Source organism: Molothrus ater, chromosome 9 (assembly GCF_012460135.2).
Source record: "Molothrus ater isolate BHLD 08-10-18 breed brown headed cowbird chromosome 9, BPBGC_Mater_1.1, whole genome shotgun sequence".
Classification (NCBI taxonomy): domain Eukaryota; kingdom Metazoa; phylum Chordata; class Aves; order Passeriformes; family Icteridae; genus Molothrus; species Molothrus ater.
The window spans coordinates 29,485,315-29,510,179 of NC_050486.2; the positions used below are offsets into that span (position 1 = coordinate 29,485,315).

The window sequence follows — 24,865 nt, forward strand, 5'->3', positions numbered from 1 at the left end:
GAATTCCCATTTGAGGCACATTGATGGGCTGGCCAATAAAAATACTCCTGGTAAGAATGTGGGGCTGGACCTGCTTTTGCTAGGAATCCAAGCAACATTTGGATGGTTTTTAATACTAAAATTGCCAAAATGCTCTTGGTTCCAATAACTAATGACTAAATTTGAAGCTGAATGAGGAAAAATAAAGCCTGCCTGTGTGGGAAGAGTGGTGATTGAAAGCAGGACATTGATTCAGGAGAAAGTGTTGCAGAGGTTCCCCTGTGAATATCTGGGCCATTTATTGAGAATTTTATTTGTTTGATCTCATTTTCCTTTGTTCTCAGTTATTATTCAAGAACTTGGCTTTGCTTTCTGGTGTTTATTTTAATATTTACTCTTTTTTTTTTGCTGCCTGTAAACACAACCACACAGATCTGCTAATGATGCACGGGGCAACAAAGGTTTGAAATTCTGCTGCAGAGACCACAGGTCCCAAAATAGCCCATGACAGCAGAGCCCAGTGATGATTTCCTTGCAGGAGTTACTCACTCTGGAAGTTCCAGCTCTGAACTCTCCCACCTTTGCACTGTTTGTTTGCAGGACTCTGAGTTAAAGAGTGGAAGCAAGGAGAAGCTGCTCAGCAGGCTGATCCTGAGAGAATCCATCATTCCCCAACTCAGGAGCAGCAAATCCACATCCAAGAGCTCCCACTGCAAATGTTTAGCAGAGAGTTTTTGTGCCTGGGTGGAAGAGCAGGAGTAAGAAACATCCCAAGTTTGGGCATGTCATGGAATGGTGCACTGAGAATGCCAGAAGAGCTGGAATTTGTAGGATACAGGAACTCCTTTGGCACCTCTGGTGTATTTTGGATGCAGTGTGCATTGTGAGTGATCTGGGTGATCATCACCAAACGAATCATTGGTGTTGAAATGAAATCTGCAGCTTCTGGATCCAAAATCTCGGTGTCTGAATGAAACAAAAGGAGCAGCTGGAGCAGGAAGAGCAGGGACAAAAGGGAGTGCCACGGATTGTGTGGTTGACATGAGGTGTGATGGTAAAATCCATTCTTCTGATGGAATGTGCAGCAGCTGGAGGGTCCCACATCCCCCTGCAGGAAACACTGAATTGTTTCATTTCTCTTGCATTCAGCCATCCCTTACCTAAGGAGCTCAAATACCTGGGAATATCAGAGGGGCTTGTGTCCAAGAGATGTTCTCAGTCTTGGCTGTCACTTGGTGTGCACAGATCTGAGTTTGTTTGTACTTTTGGATGTGGAATCCCAGAGAATCCCAGAATCCTGGACTGGTTTGGGCTGGGAGGGACCTTAAATCCCATTTCATTCCAGCCCTGCCATGGGCAGGGACTCCTTCCACCAGCCCAGCCTGGACGATTTTGCCTGACTGCACCTGTAATTCCAAAAGAATGTTTAAATTTACAATTACAACTTTAATTAATACTCATTCCATAAAAAATACAAAATATATATGACTGGTATGATCCAGAGCTGCAGAAGCACAGGGAAATTTATCTTTTTAGGAGAGCTACAAATGGAACCGCTGGGGTTGAGTACATTACTCTTAATTAGCAGGGAATTTAGTGAACTAAATTAAATTATTACAAGGTGATTTATCAGTTGTGCAGCAGCACAACTGAAGTTACTGTTCTATTTTTTAATAATAGATTTAATTTAACAATGTTTTCTGCCTCTGCAGCAGTATTAAAACCTAATGAAAGTATTTTAGAAAATGGGAAACTGTTTAGATCAAAGCATAAACATGGAGAGGTTTGGTTTGGAAGCTCCAGAAAAGGAGTCAAATTCATGGAAATATTTCATGGAAGCCTCTAATCAACAGGAGGAAATTCCTTAAGGAAATACCTGCATGCCTTGGCTCAGCATCCTCTTCCTCCTGGAACAGCTCTTTTTGTGGGAGGCTGGTATCACCTGGACATGAACACTGGGGGGAGAAGATGAATACTTTAACCTACAAAATACAAGATTTTAAATATCTATCCATAACCAAGAGAAAAAAAAAGGTCTTTTTATCTGATATTTTATATATTCTCTGAATATATTCCTATTTTCTCAAGTTTCTCTGGAACTATTTACTGTAGGAATTTTGTTTGTGCCATTAATACCAAACTATTCATTTCTGAATTCTTTCAGCAATGCACTTTAAATTTGAATGACTTAAATTCAGGGACACCTGCAGCCCATCAAAAATGACCAAAAAAAAGGCAAATTTTGAGGAGGCAATTGCTGTAGGTAGAATTAATGAGCACTGGTTGCAGGTGAAGCAGTGTCCACCTTCAAAGTGGAAAATTAATGGTAAAATTAATTACTCTGCTTGAATTCCTTCATTAGCATAACTAAATTTTATGATGTTTGAGCAGATCCATAATTTCTGCTGTAATTGCTTGATCTGGTGATAATTTTTGAGGAGATATTTCATGTTTCAGTATTTCTAGGAGAAAAGTGTTCCTTTTTCATGATCCCAGAATTATTTACATCCCATAATCTATGAACCCTTCACACCTCTCATTTCCAACGATTTTATTAAAAATAATGCAAATATTGAAAAAGGAGGAACATTACCTGTTCAAGAAAAAATTAGGGAAAAGGAAGCCCTTGAACAGAAGCTTGTCAGCTGTCAATTTTTAAATAATAAACCAAATTTCCCTTTGATTACTGTCATTTTAAAATTCATTTTAGAAGTAATGAAAGTCCAAGATACTTTTTGTGTTCTTAACTTGTTTTGGTTTGGGCTAAGGCAATTTCTAAACCAATTTATTTGGTGGAATTTTTTAATCTGTAACTGATAATTAAAATGGCACCTTGAACCTAGTCAAGAATTATCCATCAGAATTAGATTTTCTTGATAAGAATTGTTACAAACAGCCAATTCAACTTCAAGTGTTCTTCCAATTTCCTTTTTAAGACTCATTATGTTTCAGGTCTGGATTCTCTTTTGCCTGTTCTTTATGGTTGGCCTCGTGTCTAAAAATGGCTACAAAAATTTAAATTATTCCTCACTCATTTATAGCAATGATGACAACGTTAAGAGCTAAATTTACAATGTCATTTACTGTAAATGACATTGCAAGGAATTATGCTAGAGGAAACATGGATTTTCCAAAAGAACAACCTATTTTATTTTTTAAATGGGTGCTGACTGAGAACTCATGGAAGGGGACATTTACTTTACAGTGATTCCATGAAATATTGTCCTTCTGTTGTGATGCTGGGCTCCTTTTTATGGCAGGTCACAGCCCTGTGCCTGTCCCCGGTGTCACCAGCACAGCAGCCAGGTGCTGTTTTCCTCATTTGCATGGATTTTAATTAGTACGTCACATTCCTGGTGAGGAATAAAACTGGGACAAGATCACTCTGGCCCACTGTGCCTGCTCATCTCCAGTGGAGTTCTCGGGTTCACTTGGGATTACAGGTTGGACTCAGTGATCTCAGAGGTCTTTCCCAGCCTAACTGATTCTGTGGGATTTATTTTGTTGCTGTTCTGTTTTTCAGAATTTCCCACTAAACGAACTTTTCCACTTTCCCAGGCTAACTGATTCCATGGGATCAGCCTTGTTTTGTTGCTGTTCTGTATTTCAGCCTCTCCAGTGGATCTGGATCCAGGGAAGGTGGCAGTGATGGGGACTTGGGGAATGATTGCTGCTGGCCTTGGCTTCCATCAGGATGGATCCTGGGGCAATTCCCCTCACAGAGAGCCCCAGCTGTTCTCCAGAGCACTCAAATCCTTCCCAAAAATCTGTCTGGAGATTGGATACTGTGGGGATGAGGTGAGGAGGGCCTGAGGGTGCTGGTGGACAATGAGCAGTCCCTGAGCCAGCAGAGTGTCCTGAGGAGACCTTCAGGAGGATCTTCAGGAGGAGCATTCCCAGCAGGTCAGGGGTGATCCTGGAGAACAGCTGGGCTCTCTTGTGAGGGGAATTGCCCCAGGATCCATCCTGATGGGAGCCAAGGCCAGAGCACCGTCCCTCTTCTTCACCCAGCAGCAATCATTCCCCAAATCTCCATCACTGCCACCTTCCCTGGGTACAGATCCAGCAGGTCAGGGGGGATCCTGCCCCTGTGCCCAGCCCTGGGGGCACCTCTGGGTGCTGTGCCCAGCCCTGGGGGCACCTCTGGGTGCTGTGTCCAGCTCTGGCTCCTCAGCACAGCAGGGCCAGGAGCTCCTGGAGCTGAGCAAGGGCCTGGAGCATCTCGGTGCCCAGGAAAGGCTGAGGGAGCTGGGGCTGCTCAGCCTGGAGAGGAGCCCCAGCTGAGAGGGGCCTCAGCCCTGGGTGTCCCTGGGTGTCCCTGGGTGTCCCTGTGCCTGTCCCTGTGTGCAGGGAGGGTCAGAGAGCCCCCAGCTTCTGCCCCGGGGCCCAGCGATGGCACCAGAGGAGCGGGCAGGAACCGGTATCAGGGAGTTCCCCTGGACAGGAGGCAGAATTTCTTCACTGAAAGAACGGTGCCAGATTGTCCAGAGAGGCTCAGGAGTCTCCTCAGCGGGGCTACTCCAGACCCGTCTGGACACAATCCTGTGCCATGTGCTCTGGGATGACCCTGTCTGAGCAGGGCTCTTGGACCCGTTCTGTGAAATTGCCGCTGCGTCCCGTTCATCCCGCACACACCCCGGAGCTCCGTTACGGGCAGCGCCGAGCCCGCCCCGAGCCCGCTGGGCTGCCCCGCGTCGCTGCGGGGCTCGGCGGGCCGGGGTCGGGCCGCCGTGAGGGGCCGGGCCCGGGGGCTCCCTCAGGCTGCCCCGGGCGGGGCAGGGCGGGGGCGGCCCCAGCGCCGCGCTCCCCCCGCGGTCCCCGGCGCGCTGCAAGATGGCGGCGGGAGCCGAGCGCGGCGCGGCGCTGCCCGCGGAGCCGCCGCCGCTGAGCGCCGAGGAGGTGGCGAGGCGGCTGGCGAGCACCCGCCGCGAGCTGGGCAACCGCCGCAAGATCCTGCTGCGGAACCTGCCGGCCGAGAGCAGCAGCCAGGTACGGCCGCCAGCGCTGCCCGCAGCCGCCCGGCGGCGTGGCGCGCTCCCGCCCGCGCCTCAGGCGGGGGCCGGCAGCGGGAGGGAGGCGCGGGGCAGCCCCGGGTCCCCCGCGGGGCTCGGCGGTCGCGGGGCGCTGCCTCCCCCCGGAGCTGCCCCTCACGGCGCCGGCTGCGTGGGGCGGCTTTGTTACCTGCGGAGAGCGGCTCCGGCTCGCCCGTCCACGCCCTCACCGGGGGCCACGCCGGGCTTGCCGGGCAGTACTCCCCGGGGAGCGCCGGGGTGTGAGGGAGCGAGCGGGGCTCGGTGTGGGGTGAGCGGGTAACGGGAGCGCCGCCGGAGAGGCGGCACCTGTGTGCGCACAGGTAGGGCACTGCAGCACACAGCCGCTTGCGGTGCGAAATCTGGGCGAAAAAGCTTCCAGACTGGCTTTTTTTTTTTTCATTATTATTGTGAGGTGAGCCAGACGTAGAGAGGGAAAGCGGTTTTCCGCAGTCTGACGGTGGTTTAGGAAAATTCCGCTCAAATTGCTGCTGTTGGTAGGAGATGATCGCTGAACTCTTCAACCGAGTGCTGTGAGTCAGATGCTGAGGTGATTTAGCTGCACAGTCACTTCACCAGCTCCAAGCGCTCAACTTGATGCACGAGTATTAAAAAAAAAAAAAAAAAAAAAAAAAAAAAAGAAGAAAGTAACAGCTCCTTTTGTTCTGCTCTGCTCCCGGTGTGCCTCCCCCCTCTCTGAAGCACAGGTGGTTTTACTACCTGCGGCTGAGAGCAGCACGTGCAGCCTCTCCATTTCTGCATAACTCCGGCACAAAAAGGGACTATTCATTTCGGAGAGGCTCTCCGGGCGCTCGCAGTAATCCGAGCCGCAGCGCCCAGCTGGCCGCTGCACTTCTGGCTGTTTTGTTCTCTCTCGGTGTGTCTGGCCCGGCTCTAGCAGGTTAAAAGTTTAAGAGCTGACAGCTTTGTTAGGGTGCTTTAGGCACCTCTGCTGATGGCAGCCCGATGAGCTGATCTGTAGCAAACTCGCGGCTTGGCCAGCGCTGCTAATCTTCGTCTCTTCACGAAGCGGCGGTGTTGACAGAGAGGCTTTGCCGGTGTGTCACCAGATGCTCGCCCTGCATGGCCCGACAGGAGCACTCTGTGACACTCCGGGTGTGTCCCCTGCTCCCCCTGCACGAGCTCCCGTGTGGGGATTCGCCTCTCAGGGTTGGCGGTGCTTGCTCAGCCGGTGTGTGCTACAGGGAAATACCAACATTAAGGTCAACTTTGGCAGCCACGGAGTCTTCTGGAAGTTTGCCCTTTTGTTTTGATGGCTTCAAAGCAGCGCTTAGATGCCTTTTTCTCCTATGTGTCAGGTTCTAATGTTGCCCTGAACACCGTGTACAGATCCTAAAATGCACTTTACAAACTGTCATTTTTATTTTTAACGTTGACGAGCTGCTGGTGGTGGTAACAAAGGCAGAAGAATTGTGCTATAGAGAGGAAGTTTCTGTCCTGGAGCAGTTTTGGAAAGAAGGGTGTTTGTGGTCAGGCATGTTAAGTCTACCTGTGTATTTGGCTGTGATATGCTTCCAAAATTACTATGAAATTTCACATTTCTTGTTGCCAGTTAACACCCGTAGTAAACACGGGTTTGTCTTCTGTTTTCTCCTTGCACTAATTGGTGAGCCAAGTAAAATCAGATAAACTGTTTCTGACCTGGCCAGTTTTATTCACTGTCAAGAGGGAGATGAACATCACTGAAATGCAGCCAAGTCTCCCAAAATAGGTTTTCATAAATGTAACTATTCATCTCTGAGTGTTGGGGTGTTGGCTTTGCTGCCATTTGTTGTTAAGTGAAGAGTGAGGCCAAGATTTACCAAAATAGTTTTGAAATGAAAAATTACTGTTTTGCTGATAGAGAGAGAGATTGGTGGAGATACTCAGTATTGTCAGAAAAGTAGGAAAAAACTAATTTTATTAATATGAAGTTACATAACGAATATAATTCCTCTGCCAGTTGTAGCTACATATTAACTTTATTACTGTACTTGTAATCTTCAATTACCTTTGGAGCCCCACCTGTGTTAAACTAAATTTAAAAAAATAAATTACCCTCGGGGCCACAGCAGAAATGTCTCTTGGCCATGAGGTTTCTGAACCAGAAACAGGTTTAGAAACCAAGCAGAGCTCACCCTGCAAGTAGATGCCTGCAGGATCAGTGTTTCTTCAGGCAGTTCTCTCACTACAGCCATGGAGAAAGGATTTACATCTTCCCCGCTCGTGAAGGCAGAGTCTCCATTTGCTGTTCAGCTGGCAGTCAGTGAATGCTGAACTCCTCAGAGTTGCCAGGTAGTGCCCAAATTCACCCTCATGGGGTTCCTCCCGCACAATACCAACGTGTGGTGTGATGATGACCCAGAAATGGCCACAGGCTGTTGCTGACCCCTGGAACTCTTCAGGTCTTTGATACCCATAGCAGTGACTGTGCCTTAGAGGCAGAATTCGTACTGGGGGATCAGGAGAGGCTTCCCTGTGTCTCCATGGAGCTTCACTGGGATACCTGCTTGGAGCAGGGATCCACTCTGCTCCCCCCTGCAGCCTGGGCAGGTCCCACTCCTGCAGCTCCAGTTCTTGGTGCCAGAGGAGATATTTCATGTTTCATGTCATATAAATATTGGGGCGTGTCCTGTGCTCTTGGAGCAGGCGCTTAATGGCTTCATTAGGGCAGGGCAGTGCTGTGGGATGTCCTGCACTGAGATCAGCCCCTCGGTGCCAGCCCTTCTGAAGAGCAGCACACAGTGGGTCTGTCCTTGTGGCATCAGCAGCCTCTGATGTGGTGCTGTGGCCAGGCTGATGCTTGCAGAGCAGTCTTTGCCAGGAGGCTTTAAAGTGAGCGTGGTTGTAGCGCTGGCTTTCATCGTGATCTGCTTGGCACTGCATCAGGGGTCCCTTGGCTTGCCTTGTTGTGTGTGCATCTCCCTGAGCCACATCCCTGATCCATCATCCACTCCAGCAGCAAGGAACACGGCCCCCTGGGATGTTGTAAGAGCAAGAATTGCAACCAGAAGGTCCTTGGAACAATCCTAAAGCTGTTCCCAGTGCTCTGGAGGAGGAGGACTGCTCTGAGCAGAGGGAGGGAAGGAAACACCACCTCCCTCTCTCCTTTTCTGCTAAAGAGATGCCAGGAACTTCAGGATGACCAGAATGGAAGTGAAGTTGTACCTCACTGAACAGGAAGTTTTGAGTTTGTATTGGTTTTACCCCAGCCAGCAAAGAAGCACCACACAGCCAATTTTTCACTTCTTTGCTGCTCTGGTGCTGGGGAGAATCAGGGGAAAAGTAAAGCTGGGGAGTTAAGAACAGTTAACTCTTGAAGAAAAATAAAACATATCTAAAATTAACATAAGACTAATAAAACTAATATTAATTGTAATAATTAATAATTAATTTGTAGCCAGATCTCCAGTGTTCTGTGCCAGGATCAGCTGCCCAGCAAGGGCTGTTGGAGTTTTGCTTCCCATTTTTGCAGATAAGAGAAGATGCTATGGAAGATGCAACTGCTCCCGACCATTTTTGGGTTGATTGTGTTGATTATCCCTAATTGCAAGCATGTTGCAGCTCTACAAAATAAACCTGGTGGAGGGGATGCTCTGCTTTAATGTAGAACATGCAGCAAGTAGGGCTGGTTAATTTATTTTAACACCCTGTGGTTCTCCTGGGGAGGGACAGAATCCAGAGAACAACGAAACACTGAGGTGTTGATCCAAACCTGCTACAGTCCACCTGGGACAGGGATTTATTTGGTATTTTGGAACCTCATGGACCCATTCAGTTTTTTCTCTGCTGTCTGTTGCTGATCAAAAGCCAAATCCCTACTTAGCATGGTGCTGTTTCTGGTGGGGCTGTGCCATTTTCCCCCTTTCTCCCTGGATTAGCCATAATTTTCCCTGTTGGATGGAAAGCCTCTAATGAGGTGTGATGATTTGAGGAAGTGCTCTCTCCAATCTGTTGGATGCCAGAGCTTTAAGCAGAAGGGCCTTTGTGTTCCCATTCCTCCTCTGTCACACTGCCTGAACATGAAAGGCACATTGTGGAGAGGGAGCAGCTCTCGTGCCTTAAGATGGAATTTTAAAATTTTCTTTATTACTTTTCTTTTGCTTGGAGCTCTTGCTCTCTCAAGTTACCTCTTTCTATGTCTTTTTCCCTCTTTCATTTAGCTCTCACACCATCCAGTATACCCAGGATGATGGAATTCATTTCCAGGCCCATAAAGATCCTCTTAGCAACACTCCCAAAAATCTCTGGAAGATCAGAGGAAAAAGTCTTTCATTCCACTGAGAAATTGTTGTTTTCCTGTCTTCACATTTCCTTACATTACTTCACTGATCTTACAAAAGTGAGAATCAATTCCCAAGCACAAAGGTTTGCCCCAAGAGCAGTTTATGGCCTGGAATGATCCATTTCAGGTTTCCTAGTCTGGGATTGTGGGAACGAAGAGGGAACGAGCAGGGCAGGAGCTTTGGGACGCTCCTCAGTGCTCGCTGTTCCTGGCAGCTCAGCATCTGCCACATCCCAGCCCTGAGCCTCCAGCCTTGCTGCTCTGAGAACCTCCTGCCCTCAGCTCTGAAAACCACCTGGAAACTGGGAGGGAAGGAAGAGCTGTGGTGAGCCCAGTCTGCCTGAAATGTGACTTCTGAGGGGGATTTATCCAGCAATTTAATGACGTTATGAGGCCCTCCTGCCTTTCTGATCAGGAGATGGTTAAAATTGCGCTTTGCATCAGTCCTTTTGTTTTTTTATTAACCCTCTTGTTGGTGCTGAGTGCTGCACTTGTTCTCCAGCAGAGCTCTGGGTTTTCCCTTTAGTAACATATTATTTAAACTGTGTCAATATTCTCTTTTTTACTACTTTTTATTATTTATTTAATATCTGCAGTGAAATCCGTGTGTCATGTCATGAGCTCAGATATTTAGCAGTCTAAAATCCGAATCAAATGAACAGCCTTTTATATCCTTTTGTAAATGGAAAGCCTTTTTTCTGAGAAGCTCTCTTTTCCCTACCCTGCCTGCACAAATGGAACAAAGCCTTTTTCAGCTGTGAGATGATTTAAAACTTCTTGCTTAGCCAAGTAACTACTTTAACCTTAATTGATTCTCATTTCAAGGATATTCATGTGAAGTTCAGGCCTTCAGGTGCTCGGTGAGAGCCAAGTTATAGACCAGGCTTGGAGAGTGTTTACATTGGAGACTTCCCTGAAGCTCACTGCAGACATCTGGCCAGGCACCCTTAGAATTGTTGAATATTCTGGTGCCAGAAAAGCACAATTATTACATTTCATATCGAGTTTTACTTCCAGAGAGAGAACAGTGCTCGAGTTTGGTGCACTGTAGGCTTTATATACATTATTATATATATCTTATGTATTGTTCCAGGTGAGTACTGAGAATTTCTTGGGTATTTTTTTTCCCTTACACTGTGACACTCTGGGTAGGACAAGCTGCTTTTATTAGAAATAAACCACTGAGCTTTCCTAATTTGATAAATGTGCCTGTGAGTGAGTCCCTTTCTAATTTGTGTTTCAAACAATGTAGGTACTAAACACAAAGTTCAAGGTACAAATCTCAAATTGATGATAAGAGCTGAAAACTCAGGTTGCCAATTTTTCTACCCAAGAGAGGACAGGGCAAGAACTGAAGTATTTCATGACCACATTTACAATAGTAAATAATACACTTCTTGAAGGGATAAAGGGTGATTTCTCTTAAACTCCCTTTATTTGATTTGATTTTGCTTTTTCTGCTAATTTGCAGAAAATAATCAAAATAATTTGCAGAAATAATCGTATGACCAATTATTTCCTAATTACAATTTTAATTTGTATTGATGACAAGATTATCTGCTCTTAAAGCTTTAAGGGGCTGTGGAGTGGCTATGCTTTATTGCTTATATTTCTGTTATTTTCTATATATTCTATATATTTTTATATATCTATATCTACATATATATTCTGTTATTTCTATATATTGGTTATATTTCTGTTATTTTCTATATATTCTATATATTTCTATGTATCTATATCTATATATATTCTGTTATTTCTATATATTGGTTATATTTCTGTTATTTTCTATATATTCGTTATATTTCTATATATCTATATATATTCTGTTGTTTCTATATATTCGTTATATTTCTGTTATTTTCTATATATTCTATATATTTTTATATATCTATATATATATTCTGTTATTTCTATATATTCGTTATATTTCTGTTATTTTCTATATATTTGTTATATTTCTATATATCTATATCTATATATTGTTATTTCTATATATTCGTTATATTTCTGTTATTTTCTATATATTTGTTATATTTCTATATATCTATATATATATTCTGTTATTTCTATATATTCGTTATATTTCTGTTCCAGGAGCACAAAGTCCTGGAATGGTTTGGGTTGGAAGGGACCAGATAGAACTGCTTAACATTTTTGTTGTCATAATCTAGGCAAACATCAATTTATAAACGAGGGAGGTCAGGGGTGGGTTCAATCTGTAACCAACTGGGAGAAACTGGGGGTACAACAGGAGCTGGGGAATACAATGTTTAAACCAAGAGGGCATCACAGGGCAGGAGAACAACTTCAGCAAACCACTGGGGCCTCGAAGGATACAAAATTGATGGGGAAGTTTCTAGAGAAAGGGGCAGGCTTGGGGAGGGATTGACATTCAATGGCAGGAGGAACAGGGAAAGGTTTGGGGAGATGGACAAAACCAACAACACAGGAGGGAAGGAGCAACCCATTGAGAATAAAATATGCCATAACAATACAAAATAGGAGGGGCTACAAAACTGGCTGCTAGGAGCAAATTACAATCAGAACCACACACCCCAGCAGGAAGGAGCAGCAGCAGTGGGAGCAGGCAGCTGCTGTTTGTTACTGCTGTTCTCAGGGAAACATCCCCGTGCTTACATTCCTCACAAGTGAACGGGGTCACAGCAGAGGATCTACCTGGCCTGGCTGATCCCTTCTCCTGCAGGGCAAACATTCCCTCCTGGCCTGGCTGATCCCTTCTCCTGCAGGGCAAACATTCCCTCCTGGCCAGGCCTGCAGAGCTGCAGAGGATCTACCTGGCTTGGCTGATCCCTTCTCCTCCAGGGCAAACATTCCCTCCTGGCCTGGCTGATCCCTTCTCCTGCAGGGCAAACATTCCCTCCTGGCCTGGCTGATCCCTTCTCCTGCAGGGCAAACATTCCCTCCTGGCCAGGCCTGCAGAGCTGCTTGGAGCACTGGGGTCAGAGCTGTCGCTCCCATTGCTTTGCTGACACGTCTGCCCTGAGCTGTGGGGAGTGAAACTGGGAGCAGCAGCACAATGGGAGCTCTGTTCCTTCTTTTCCACCAGACCTGAGTGCTGGGAGATGTTGGAGGTGAAGTTTAGAGAAGTGCCTGGCTTAGCAAGCAGAGAAATCTCAGTGTAGCACACAGATATTTACAGCTGTTTCATGGAAAGGAGTACACATTTCCCTGCAGTTGGCAGGGTGTGTTTTATCTTTGTAAATCCTCACGAATGGTGTTTATGTGAGGAATGCTTTCACTGAAACGCTGCCCAAGCCCAGCTCCACAGGTGAAGGTCTCAGCCCTGCCAGGAGCCCACGAGAGCACAAGAACCAGAACCTTCCTGGAAGAACCCTCTGCACAAACCTGGCGGTGTTTGCAGCCCCCTGTGGGAGTCGGTGTTAAAACCTTTACCGGATTTCTGTGCTTAAATCAGGCTTTATTTTAAATCTCCCTTACATTCTCATCAGTTTTTATATGAGATCTCATAATTAGCCCCAAAGACTTGTGCAGTAGGGGCTGTTTTCCTCTCAAAGTTTCAGGCAGTTCCTGGGGAATCATGTGGAATCATCTGATACACAGATGACTTTCAAAAGAGTGTTTCAGAGCTGTTTGAAATCCTACTTCCTGCTGCTACCCAATCATCATATAAAACTTGCAGTGGTACTCTTGTAAAATAATACAGGAAATCAAAAGGGCAAATATGTCCCTCTTTTTCTGAGTGGGACAGAAACAATTTTTTGGAGTCTTCGGTGGCACAGCACAACAGAGCTGCCAAAAGTGTACAGAAAGTCTCTTCTCAGTCTCTTATGTCTGAGGAAGAACCATGTAATTCTTGTTTGAGATGTGCTCACACTCAAATCCCCTGCCTGGCTTGAATTTTGGGCGTATCTTGCATTTCAGAAACCCCATCCTTATCACACCTTATTCGTGGACGTGTGCTGGCTGCAGAAATGCTGCCATATTTTATTAATGCAGTATTTGACAGCTGTTAAATAGTGAAACCAGAGATTGGTGCTCTCCTGACTAAAAGGTGTGCACCTGATACCCCTCCCAGAGAACCCAATTAACCTTTGGGCTCCATATATTGTATTACCAAACTGGCAGCTACACTCAGCTGCTGGAAATCAGCTGCAATTAAACTTTCAGACAAAGCTGGTTGATTATTTTGCTTGCAGAAATCATCTTGCACTCCTGTGTATGGGATTTATCCAGCTAAAATCATGTAAATGTCCAGGTTATTACTCCTGCTTTTTCCTTGGGATGGTGAGTGCTCAACTCTGCTTTCTCATCCCTGAACTGACAGTAATTTTGGGGGATTTTGGGGGATGTGCACCTTGGTTTTTTGGGAATAGCTGCAGCAAACTCCTCTTAGACTTGCTCTTAGCCACCCCTCCTCTCTTCCCATTAATTAGTGGGAGCAAATAGCACTCTTGGGATTGATTCTCTGTTGAGCAGCTGTGCAGTAATTGATAGAGGATACTTTCCAGGGGGTACTCTGGCCACAATTATCTGCTGGGTGAAAGAATATCCATTATTAAGGGTGAAAATCTATTAAAGTGAACTTGAGCAGGAAACTAAAGCAACTGTTGGGTTTTGGGGCAGCACTGTGCCCTCAGTAAATTTGGTGATGTGATGCTGCCAGTGTTCCTTGTCCATGTGGTATTTTAGCTATGCCAGTTGTACTTCAGAGAAATGGAGAGGGTTTTGCTATTTAATGAGCTGTGATGTTATTTGTCTTTATCAAAAGACAGTTACAGGACGCTCTTTTGTGTTTATGTCACCCCAGAGAATGAAAAGCAAATTAATCAAATTCAGCAAGCCAGTTTTTTATGGGAGATTAAAACATTGCTGCAGCAATGTGCAACCAACTCCTTCAAAAACAAATATTTGATAGTGTTTCCATGGTGAAATTTTCTGTTTGTTGGGAAAGTTTTTGGTTTTGTTTGAAATGAGGATGAATTTATCCACTTGCTTGGTTTGGGGACTTATTTATGTGATGTTATTTGTACTTTTCCCTTGCAGGAAATCCATGACTTGTTTAAAGATTATGAAATCAAGTATTGTTATGTGGACAGGAATAAAAGAACAGGTGAGAACTTAAAACTTGCATATATTTCAATTCTGTGAGGAACATCATGTGCTGTATGTGAAGTCATGGACTGTCACAGCTTGTCTGGCATCCCTCAGTGCCTTTTTTGTCACCTTCTAGTGAAGCCAGTGAAAGCTGGAAACTTTCTGGTGTTGATGTGATTTTTGGTCCCCTCTGGTCTCTCTCAAGAGCATTCCTCAGTGAATGTCCCTTTGGGACAAAGCTGACCCCAGCTGGCTGAATTCCTTTGGGAAACTGCCCCTGAGGCCTCTCTTGGGACAAACCACACGTGCCTGAGAGGAAAACCTGCCCAGCTCCAGCTGCATTTGTGGTTTGCTGACATCAGGAGACACTTCTGCCCTGTCAGGGTCACCCAGCACTGTTGTAGCTTGTCCAGAGAGGTCTCCATCCCCTGGGATCCTGGGAACCCATCTGGGTGACCCTGCTTGAGGAACAGGGGGTCCCTGTCACCCTCATCCAGCCTGGGACTGTGTGAAATGCCTATGGACTGCAAAGCCCAAAAAAAGACCTGTTAACCCCAAAGTGAGAGCTTGTGGATGTTGTCATCAAAGAAATTCCATAGAATCTGTGATGTGTGCATTCCACTTCAGTGGAATATTTAATTTAGTGAAGAACAGTCTGCTAGTAGAATATTTAATTTAGTGAAGAACAGTCTGCTAGTAGAATATTTAATTTTGTTCCCCAGATACAGAATTGGTTGGGTTCCAAGTAGTGAAGTTGTGTGCATCACAACACAGTCACTTTCTGAGTAAAATGCTCCTGATGTTCAATTGAGATTTTCGGTATTATCTATAATAGATACATTTATTTGTTGGATCTTTGGGGTGAATCTGTGCTTTCAGGGGAGGGAGAGGTCAGCTAGTAGACTATTTAATTTAGTTAAGAAAGTCTGCTGGTAGAATATTTAATTTTGTTCCCCAGATACAGAATTGGTCGGGTTCCAAGTTAATGAAGTTGTGAGCATCGCAGCGCAGTCACCGAGTTAATTGCTCCTGATGTTCAGTTGAGATTTTCAGTATTATCTGTAACAGATACATTTATCTGTTGGACCTTTGGGGTGAATCTGTGGCTCAGGGGAGGGAGAGGTGTGGCTGCAGAGCAGCTGGGGTGGCTGATGTCCCCATGCCGTCTCTTGCAGCCTTTGTCACGCTGTTGAACGGGGAGCAGGCCCAGAGCGCCATCAGGAGGTTCCACCAGCACTCCCTGCGTGGCAAGGAGATCTCAGTGCAGCTGCAGCCCACGGATGCTCTGCTGTGCATCACCAACCTGCCCCTTTCCCTGGGCATCGAGGAGTTTGAGGAGCTGGTGCGTGCCTATGGCAATGTGGAGAGGTGTTTCCTGGTGTACAGCGAGCTCACCGGCCGCTCCAAGGGCTACGGCTTCGTGGAGTACATGAAGAAGGACTCGGCTGCCAAGGCCAGGCTGGAGCTCCTGGGCAAGCAGCTGGAGGAGAGCACTCTGTTTGCACAGTGGATGGATGTGAACCAGCTGACCACAAACCTCATTCACTCCAAGTGCCTTTGTGTGGATAAACTGCAAAAAGACTGCGCTGATTCCAAGGAGCTGCTCCAGGCTTTCTCCCTGAAGTACAAACCTGTCTTCTGCCAGGTAGGGTGGCTTTCTGTCCTATGGAAAACCAAGGCTGGGGCTGCAGCATTGCCTCACTTGGCTCTTGCTGTCTTCCACTTTTGTTTCTCCTATTTCTTTCCCTATTTTTCTTATTTATTTTTATTTTCCTATTATTTTTCCCATCAACTGTTGTGCCATCTGCACAGTGGTGTGAGCAGTGCTGCTGAACTGCTCTGGGTGTGCAATGTGATCCATGTTCTCTGGGAATTCTGCAGGATAGCACTCCAGCAGTGCTGCTGAACTGCTCTGGGTGAGCAGTGTGATCCATGTTCTCTGGGAATTCTGGGAATTCTGCAGGATAGCACTCCAGCAGTGCTGCTGAACTGCTCTGGGTGTGCAATGTGATCCATGTTCTCTGGGAATTCTGCAGGATAGCACTCCAGTGAAATGCCAGCAAAATGTTTGGAGGACATCCCCTTTATATCATTTACTGAAAATAGTTTGGTTTTTGAGAGCTTTTGAAGTTAATATTGCTGAAGGTTTTATTGCTCAAAGAAGGCCAGAGTGTATGAATACCACAAGTGCAACAGTTCAGATGCTGCAAAATACATCATATAATTAATATATCAGTGTTTAACATGTTTTTCCCTAACTGAGGGAGGCTTGGGTTCTTGGCTGTTGTCAGGGATAGAAGTGCCACATCTTTTGGAAAGCTGGGAAGCACAGGAGTGGTGGATCCTTGCCTTTTTAGTGCAGAGGTTTCTTTCTCATCCCCGGGGCTTGTGAGATGAGGCCACAAATCAAAGTTGCACAGATAGAGCATCATGAACAAGCAGTGGAAGGAAACCTTTCCTTGCAGTCGCACAGACTGCAGTGGCAGGGCTGGTTTTGTGTTGGTTTTGTCCCTTTAGTCTCTTGGAAGGCTGCTCAGGGGTCATGCTGAGGGATGAGCACCCGGAGGCTCCCAGCAGGTGGAGCAGAAGGTCCCTCAGGATCTGCAGCCTGACACCTGCGGGCCCTCCCCTCCTCAGGGCTCTTTCCCTGCCCCAGCAAGCTCTGCCTGGCCAGAGGAGGTCCTTAGGCTTGATCCAGACCCAGCAGGAGGTGAATAAAGTGGAATGAACTCTTCCCAGGAAATGCCCATTCCTGCCTGTTTTGGTCTGGAGCCTGGCAATGTGTCTGGCTTCAGCCTCACCTCGCTGATGCCTGAATTAAGGAGCTTCTGCCCCCCATTATTTTCCTCCTGTAAGAAGGTATTAAATGCTGGACTCAAGTCTCCTGCTCAATCTTTGTTTAATTAGCTGAACAGATTGATCCTTTTAAGTCTTTTCCTTCAGGCTTTTTTTTTTTTTTTCCCAGCTGTCAAATAATCTGGGGGCTGTTATCAGCTCCCCCAACAAATTTTCACCATCCTTTAAAAATTCTGAGCTTCAAAGAACAACAGACTTCTTGGGGAAAGATGGGATTCACTGACAGAGCTCTGCTGGGCAGTTAGAAACACTCAAAAATTGACTTTTGGCCTTTTTAAATCATAATAAATCTTGGGTAATACTTGGTGTGGGTGAGGAGAGTGTCTGCATTAGGTCAGTTCCTATAAAATACAGGAGGGTGGAGGTAGGAAAACAAACAGTTCAGATTAAATAGGTGAAAAAGGGAAGAGAATGGATGCTAATTAATTAGGGGTTTATCAGTGAGACAGCCTGAAAATTGAGGATAAAGAAAGGAGGAGGAGGAGGAAGACCCAAGAAAAGGTGGAAAAAGCAAAGAGGTGGGATGTGATGGGGTGGGTAGAGACAGAAAAAATGGGAGAGGATGGGGAAGCAGAAACCTCAGTTTGGGGGGAATTTCTGTAGAGAATGACTGAGAAAAGTTGGTTTTTTTCTGGAAAACTTTAATGCAGCTCTTGTGGTGCTGCCATGCCTTAGTTCTGCTGGGAGCTCAAGCAGTATTTCATCACAATCCTTTGCCCAAAATTGTCACCTGAACTCATGAAATAAACTTTAGGTTTTTTCATCTTATTCCAAAGTTACCTTTTTTTAAAAAAATCATTTTGATTTCTCCTCTATTGACAACAGAAATGTTCTGTCAGGAGGAGCTGAAGCTAGATACTTGCATGTGGATATTAGGAAAAATGTGTTTTGTCCTTTCTTTCAACAGAATGGATCAGAAAACCTCATTCTTTTCTTCTGTCAACTTTAAATTGTCACTGAAAGGTCTCCACCCTGATCTGGATAGGAATAAAGAGCTTTTTTCAGTACCTGTTTACTTGGGAAGTTGGAAAGTTCCTGAATCCTTTGCAGGAATGTTGGTGGCTGCACTTGGGACATGTTAAGGGAGATTTGAACTGTGTTTCATTGTAGCTGAAACTAAAATACAACTGTTCCATAGCTTCAATCCCTTCTTATCAGCAGCACCTCAGGTCTTTGCCAGTGCACCTAAACTGGTATCAAAATAAAATATCAATATAAAACGTGTTTATATGTGAAATATCTGTTCTCCAGAGCTCTGCCCAGAGGCCAGGCAGTAACAGTGCCAGTAAAGATCTGACCACCCTCTTTTGACATTCATATTTCAGTTGTCAGGGGGGTTTGTGGGGCTGGGGTTGTTTTTATCCAGTGCAATCTGGAGGAGGTTTTGTTACTTCCACACCAGAGCTGGTATCAGTTTATCATTCCCATTCATCTGGGACTGGATATTTTTGCCTAAGCTTCATCCCTCCCTTCTCAGCCTGTTTTTTTGTTTGATTTAAATCTGCTCATTCTCTCCCAAAGTCTGCACACAAAGGCCAGGGCAGTGTTTGCCACGTAAGCCCTTTTCCAGTCTGCTTGATTGATCAGTCTGGCATCTTCTCTTGGCATTCCCCACAACCACAGCCTTCCCCTGCTCCCAAAGGGCACCAGATCCTGCTGGAATTTGCATTGTTGCATGTTTCAGCAGCTGTCATGCACCCTGATGAGCAGCACTTTGAATATGGCAGGCTGAAAAAAATGAAGAAGAACGAGTTTATGATGATCCTGCAAAACAAAACTGGCTGTAGCATCCAGCTGTATTTACAGTTTGCTTCTCATTCCTGCTTTGTTGTTTAAATGTGTGATGGATGCATTCCATGGCTGAGGGTCTGCCTGAGGTGGGATGGAAGTGGAGGTGGGAATGGAAGAGATAAGGAAAGGGATGAGCAGATAACGTGAAGAGATAACCACGAGTCTCTAAACAGGAATGCCAAAGAGATGAAGATGTGATATGCAACTTATTTCCAGTGTTTATAGAAAGAACCTCGTGATTTGGGGGGAAATACTGACCTTGGTTCTGTCAGCTGTGCAGGGTCTTGCAAGGGACAGGTACAGTCCTGCAGGGCAGCTGCTGGAATTCCCATTTTCCATGGGCTCTGGGAGCTGTTCCTGCTGGAATTCCCATTTTCCATGGGATCTGGGAGCTGTTGTTGCTGGAATTCCCATTTTCCATGGGGGGCTGGGAGCTGTTCCTGCTGGAATTCCCATTTTCCATGGGCTCTGGGAGCTGTTACTGCTGGAATTCCCATTTTCCATGGGCTCTGGGAGCTGTTACTGCTGGAATTCCCATTTTCCATGGGCTCTGGGAGCTGTTACTGCTGGAATTCCCATTTTCCATGGGCTCTGGGAGCTGTTACTGCTGGAATTCCCATTTTCCATGGGCTCTGGGAGCTGTTACTGCGGGAATTCCCATTTTCCATGGGCTCTGGGAGCTGTTACTGCAGGAATTCCCATTTTCCATGGGCTCTGGGAGCTGTTCCTGCTGGAATTCCCATTTCCATGGGCTCTGGGAGCTGTTGTTGCTCAAATTCCCATTTCCATGGGATCTGGAGCTTTTCCATTGCTGGAATTCCCATTTCCCTGGCCCTGGAGCTGTTTTTACTCCTGTTATTCCCATTTCCATGGGCTCTGGGAGCTGTTATTGCTGGAATTGCCATTTCCCTGGGCTCTGGAGCTGTTCCCTTGCTGTTATTCCCCTTTCCCTGGCTCTGGAGCTGTTTTACTCCTGGAATTCCCATTTCCATGGGCTCTGGAGCTGTTTTCCTCCTGTTATTCCCATTTCCATGGGCTCTGGGAGCTGTTATTGCTGGAATTGCCATTTCCCTGGGCTCTGGAGCTGTTCCCTTGCTGTTATTCCCCTTTCCCTGGCTCTGGAGCTGTTTTATTGCTGTTATTCCCCTTTCCCTGGCTCTGGAGCTGTGTTTACTCCTGTTATTCCCATTTCCATGGGCTCTGGAGCTGTTCCTTTGCTGGAATTCCCATTTCCATGGACTCTGGAGCTGTTCCCTTGCTGTTATTCCCCTTTCCCTGGCTCTGGAGCTGTTTTCCTCCTGCTCTTCCCCTTTCCCTGGCTCTGGAGCTGTTCCCTTGCTGTTATTCCCCTTTCCCTGGCTCTGGAGCTGTTCCCTTGCTGGAATTCCCCTTTCCCTGGCTCTGGAGCTGCTTTCCTCCTGCTCTTCCCCTTTCCCTGGCTCTGGAGCTGTTCCCTTGCAGTTTGCCCAGGACGAGGACGGCGGCAGCGGGGACTTTGCCGTGCTGGAGTACGAGAGCGCGGAGCAGGCGGAGAGCGTGCGGGGGGCCATGGACGGGGCCACCATCCACGGCAGGAGGCTCCAGGTGTCCTTCTGTGCCCCTGGGGCCCCGGGCAGGAGCACCTTGGCAGCTCTGATAGCAGCCCAGAGGATGGTGAGATCCCTGGAAAGCTCTGTGGGATGAGTTCCTCACGCCTGAGCTGGGAGAAGGAGCCAGGCTTGGGGAGCGTTTTGGCTTTTTTAGAGCCAGGTTGGAGCACCTGGGACAGTGGAAGGTGTCCCTGCCATGGCAGGGGTGGGATGGGGTGGGATTTAAGGTCCTTCCCAAGCCAAACCAGTCTGGAATTCTATGGGGTCAGCACTGTTGGATCCCTGCCCATGTTAAAGAGCTTTAACCAACCCAAACCATTCTGGAATTCAATGGGGTCAGCACTGTTGGATCCCTGCCCATGGTAAAGAGCTTTAACCAACCCAAACCATTCTGGAATTCTGTGATTCCGTGGGGTCAGTGCTGTTGGATCCCTGCCCATGGTAAAGAGCTTTAACCAACCCAAACCATTCTGGAGCTCTGTATAAACAGCCCAGTTCAGGCTCCTTCCTAGGCAAAGATGGCCAGGAAAAAGATTAATAAATATCCATAAAAATCCCACAAAGTTGCACCCACATAGCTCTGGGATTTATTAAATGTAATCTCCTGTAAGAGAAATCATTCCAGCTCAAAACAAAAGTGACTGGGAATGAGTCATTGGACGAGCTAAAACTCGGTTTCAAACAGAGAGGCAAGAATTTGTCAGCTTTAAGATAAATTTCAAGGCAGGAGAAATAGGTTCATTTCATGCTCGAGGTAGAAGAAAGCTCTTTACACCCACATGTCTTATCACATTATTTCCTAGAGAATTGGATGTGATCAGTGTTACATGGAGAGGCAGCAGAGTTCCCTCTCTCCAGCCTGCTCAGGCACTTCTCTGTAAGAGACAGGAGAAGTCTGCTACAGGATATGGTGCTCATGGCAACATTTCTTATTCTCCTGTACTGATAACTCTGGGGTTAAAGGAAAAAAAGAAATGTGCTTGAAATTTTGTTGGAATCATTTGTTAGGTGTTTCATTTGAGGGGAAAAAAGCAGGAAACGGGGAAGGAAATGGGGTTTTTTCTGTGTCAGATGAAATGTGTACATTGCCATTGGAGTTTGAGGGATTGAAATGTATTCATTGTGTTTTGTTGCTTCTAACACTTTTTCTCTCTTCATTGGAGATGAGGAACAATAGGAAAGGCTTGCTTCCAGAGCCAAATCCAGTGCAGATCATGAAAAGTTTCAATAATCCAGCAATGCTGCAGATGCTGCTGCAGCCCCAGCTGCGTGGCCACGCTGTTAAACCTGGTAAGCTGCTCTGAAATAATGCAGAATCAAAGCCTGTTCTTAGTGCTGCAAGGCTTTTGCAGAGTAATTAAGTAGAAATAATATTTAAAATTCTGTGCAGACACTGTTGCAGTGTGTTTGTGCAGGTAATTTCAGCTTTTATGAAAGCAAAAGCAAGAGGTGCTCTTGTGTGTGGGTAAAATTCAGTGCTCCTGCAAATACCCTTGTGTGAACTCTGTGGGCTCTGAATATTCATATTAGAAATGGGTTTAGAAAGAAATGTCTTCTGCAAGGCTTGGCTAAACTTAAATCTGATTTAAGATCTGAGTTTTGCAGCCTGAGTCTTTCTCCTGTTGCCAATGTAAATCTTTATTCTTTTGGCTGCTGCCACAGCTGTGCAGAGTATTTATTACAGCATCAGCCAGAAACATTTATGTGCTCTAATTAGGAAGTGAATAAACATAAACCCTAATTAATCACATTTCAAAGGGTGAAAGTGCTCAGAACAGGAACAGGTGATGGGGACATCGAGTGGGGGAGAGCTGAGAGTGTGGCTACAAAGAAACCCAGAAATGGGGTGTGAGGTGACCACTTCAGGGCAGAAACACTTGAGCTAAACCTGAATTTAAAGCACTTCAGATAAAGCTGAGCCTGCAATCAGCTCAGGAGTGAAACTCTCAGGTGTGGAGGAGCTCTCACATTCTGGTAATTTTACATCAAAAGGTTTCATAACCTTTCCCAACCTAAACGAGTTCCTTGTTGCCTTGCAGTGACCCTTGTACACCTGAACATTTTCTGGAAAGCAAATTAAAAATACAGGATAATTCTAAAGACTTTTACTTGCCTAATTTGTAAAATACTCGATTTTTTGCTGTGTTTCTTAAACAGTTCTTGGAGCATCTGCAGGTTTACCTCACCTCATAAATTCAGCAGTTGGGCCACCATTTTTGCAGTTGAATAAAGTTCATCAGGTATGTGACAAAAAACCACTGTCATCAAAAGAGGTGTTTGGGGAGAGATCCTAAAGTTTTAAGGAATTAAAGCTAAAATCAAGTGTTCTTGTTGGAGCTCTAAGGAAAGCTATGAGATGGGGGAGCAGGCAGTGCTAACTGTCCAAAATTGAGTTATTTTATCTAAATTTTGGACTTCAAACCTGCCAATGTAGACAAAACTTGTCATTACCGGCAGAAAAACCCCTCTTGGAATGAGGTCTCAAGGAGCCTGGCACATCCCTTTCTCTTGGAGCAGCTCATCCACACTTTATGATTTATCTGATTCAAACCCACGAGTTCAGCAGCCTCAGCTTCATTTTCAAGCTTCCAAATGTGCTGCATGTGCCATAAAAACCAGAGATTTGCAGGTGTTATTTCTTACTGATAAACCCCCCCAAGTTCTCCTGGAATTCCAGATGGGCACCAGAATTCCTGAGAGAAAATGGGAAGGATCTTTGGGATGGGTTTGTGCTAGAAATGGAGAGAGGGAAAATGCACCCACAGCCAGAATTTCTGCCTTGAGCTGTGCTGCTCTCAGGGGTTTCTCCAGCTCTGCCAGGAGCCAAAAATTGAATTTAATATTCATGGTAGGGATTCACACAAATACCTACGAGGGACTGGAGTCCAACCCTTGGCCTTATTATTTCTGATATTTCAGAAATTTCCATTTTAAAAATAAAATCCCCTTCAGCATCAATTATTTCTGCAGTTCTTTTGACAAACACAGAGATCTTTAAAATGACCCAACTAAAATGCAGGAATATTCCCTGTGTTATGTATATTGAGCTCTTGTATTTTTTCTCTAAAAACTGGTAGGTGAATATATTAATTTTGAATAAATTCTGCTTAATTTTGCCCCATATAAAATATACATAATTATTAGGGGTTTTTTTAACTGAAATGACATTTTTCAATTGGTCTGTTTAAGTTCCTGCTGCTCTCTCTTCAGCCTTTGGAAGGCACTGGGAGTGTTTGGTGCTCCCAGCTGGAGCCAGGGATGTTTTCCACAATTAACAGTGGGATTGATGATGATCCAAAGGCTTTTCCAGTGGTTTTTGGCTTGGGAGAGCTGCAGCCAAACAACTCTTGTGTTTTCTCTGCCCAGAGGTTTAAAATCTCATCTCCTCTTCCTGGGAGCTTCCTGTCATTCGATGAGCTCCAAACCTGAATTTTAGAAGGATTTGATGATCCCAATTTCTTCTCTAAGGCACATTTTTTTCTTCTTGGGTGCTTTGTTTTGGGGTGTCCTCTAAAGCCAGAGAAGCAGGTCACTGTTTTGTTGATCTGTTTATTTCTTTATTTTGAAATTCAGTGTTGTCACTGAAAGCCCTCCCCAGTCACGCTGGTTTAGCTCCCTGCAAGTCTTAGGTTTCTCTTTTATATTCAGGGCTTTGTGAAGTAACAGAATGAGAATAAATATTTTAAAATAGTTATTTAAAAAGGGTTCAACAGAGAGAATTTGAAGGTAATTTTTCAGCTTGAGGTAGCCTACTTTTCAACTTGTTTCTCTTAATTTCTCTTAGTTATAAATTGTCCTGCTCCAAAATGATGCATTTTCAGCTTTCTCAGGGATGTTTTCCTCAGTCATCCAGCAATTTGTTAAATCTTGATTAACCCAGAGCCTTTCCCCTGAGGATTCTGACCAAACTGATTTTTCCACTCTTTCATTTCTGAAAGTTTTGCAATTGAACCACTTTGCTTTGTTGCTGGAGCCAAGTTCAGAAGGAGCAGCCCCTGGCACTGGTGACAATAACCAGCCCTGCATCATTTCTCCTGGAAATCACTGAGACAGTTCAAATAGATGCATAACTAATGTAGATATGGCCCATCTTTGTTTGGAAAAGCACATTTCTGAGCCCAGAAGATCATATTTCAGTCATAAAGGGTTTTTTCTTTAAGGAATTTAAGCCTGCCACCCAGACACAGCCAAGGCTTGGAAATATCTGGGAGATGTTTTGCACTCTTCATTCCCTGGGTTTGGTGATAAAAAACAAT

The 24,865-nt window shown here is 45.5% G+C and overlaps 1 protein-coding gene across 1 annotated transcript in view; it reads left to right on the top strand.

Annotated features, from left to right (window-relative positions):
- RAVER2 (ribonucleoprotein, PTB binding 2) overlaps nucleotides 1-24,865 on the top strand; it is a 37,596-nt gene that overhangs the window by 3,395 nt on the left and 9,336 nt on the right. The window contains exons 2-6 of the mRNA XM_036387675.2: nucleotides 14,323-14,389; nucleotides 15,549-16,018; nucleotides 20,482-20,673; nucleotides 21,773-21,899; nucleotides 22,767-22,849. Of these exons, the coding sequence (XP_036243568.1) occupies nucleotides 14,323-14,389; nucleotides 15,549-16,018; nucleotides 20,482-20,673; nucleotides 21,773-21,899; nucleotides 22,767-22,849 (939 nt within the window). The remainder of the gene's footprint in view (nucleotides 1-14,322; nucleotides 14,390-15,548; nucleotides 16,019-20,481; nucleotides 20,674-21,772; nucleotides 21,900-22,766; nucleotides 22,850-24,865) is intronic.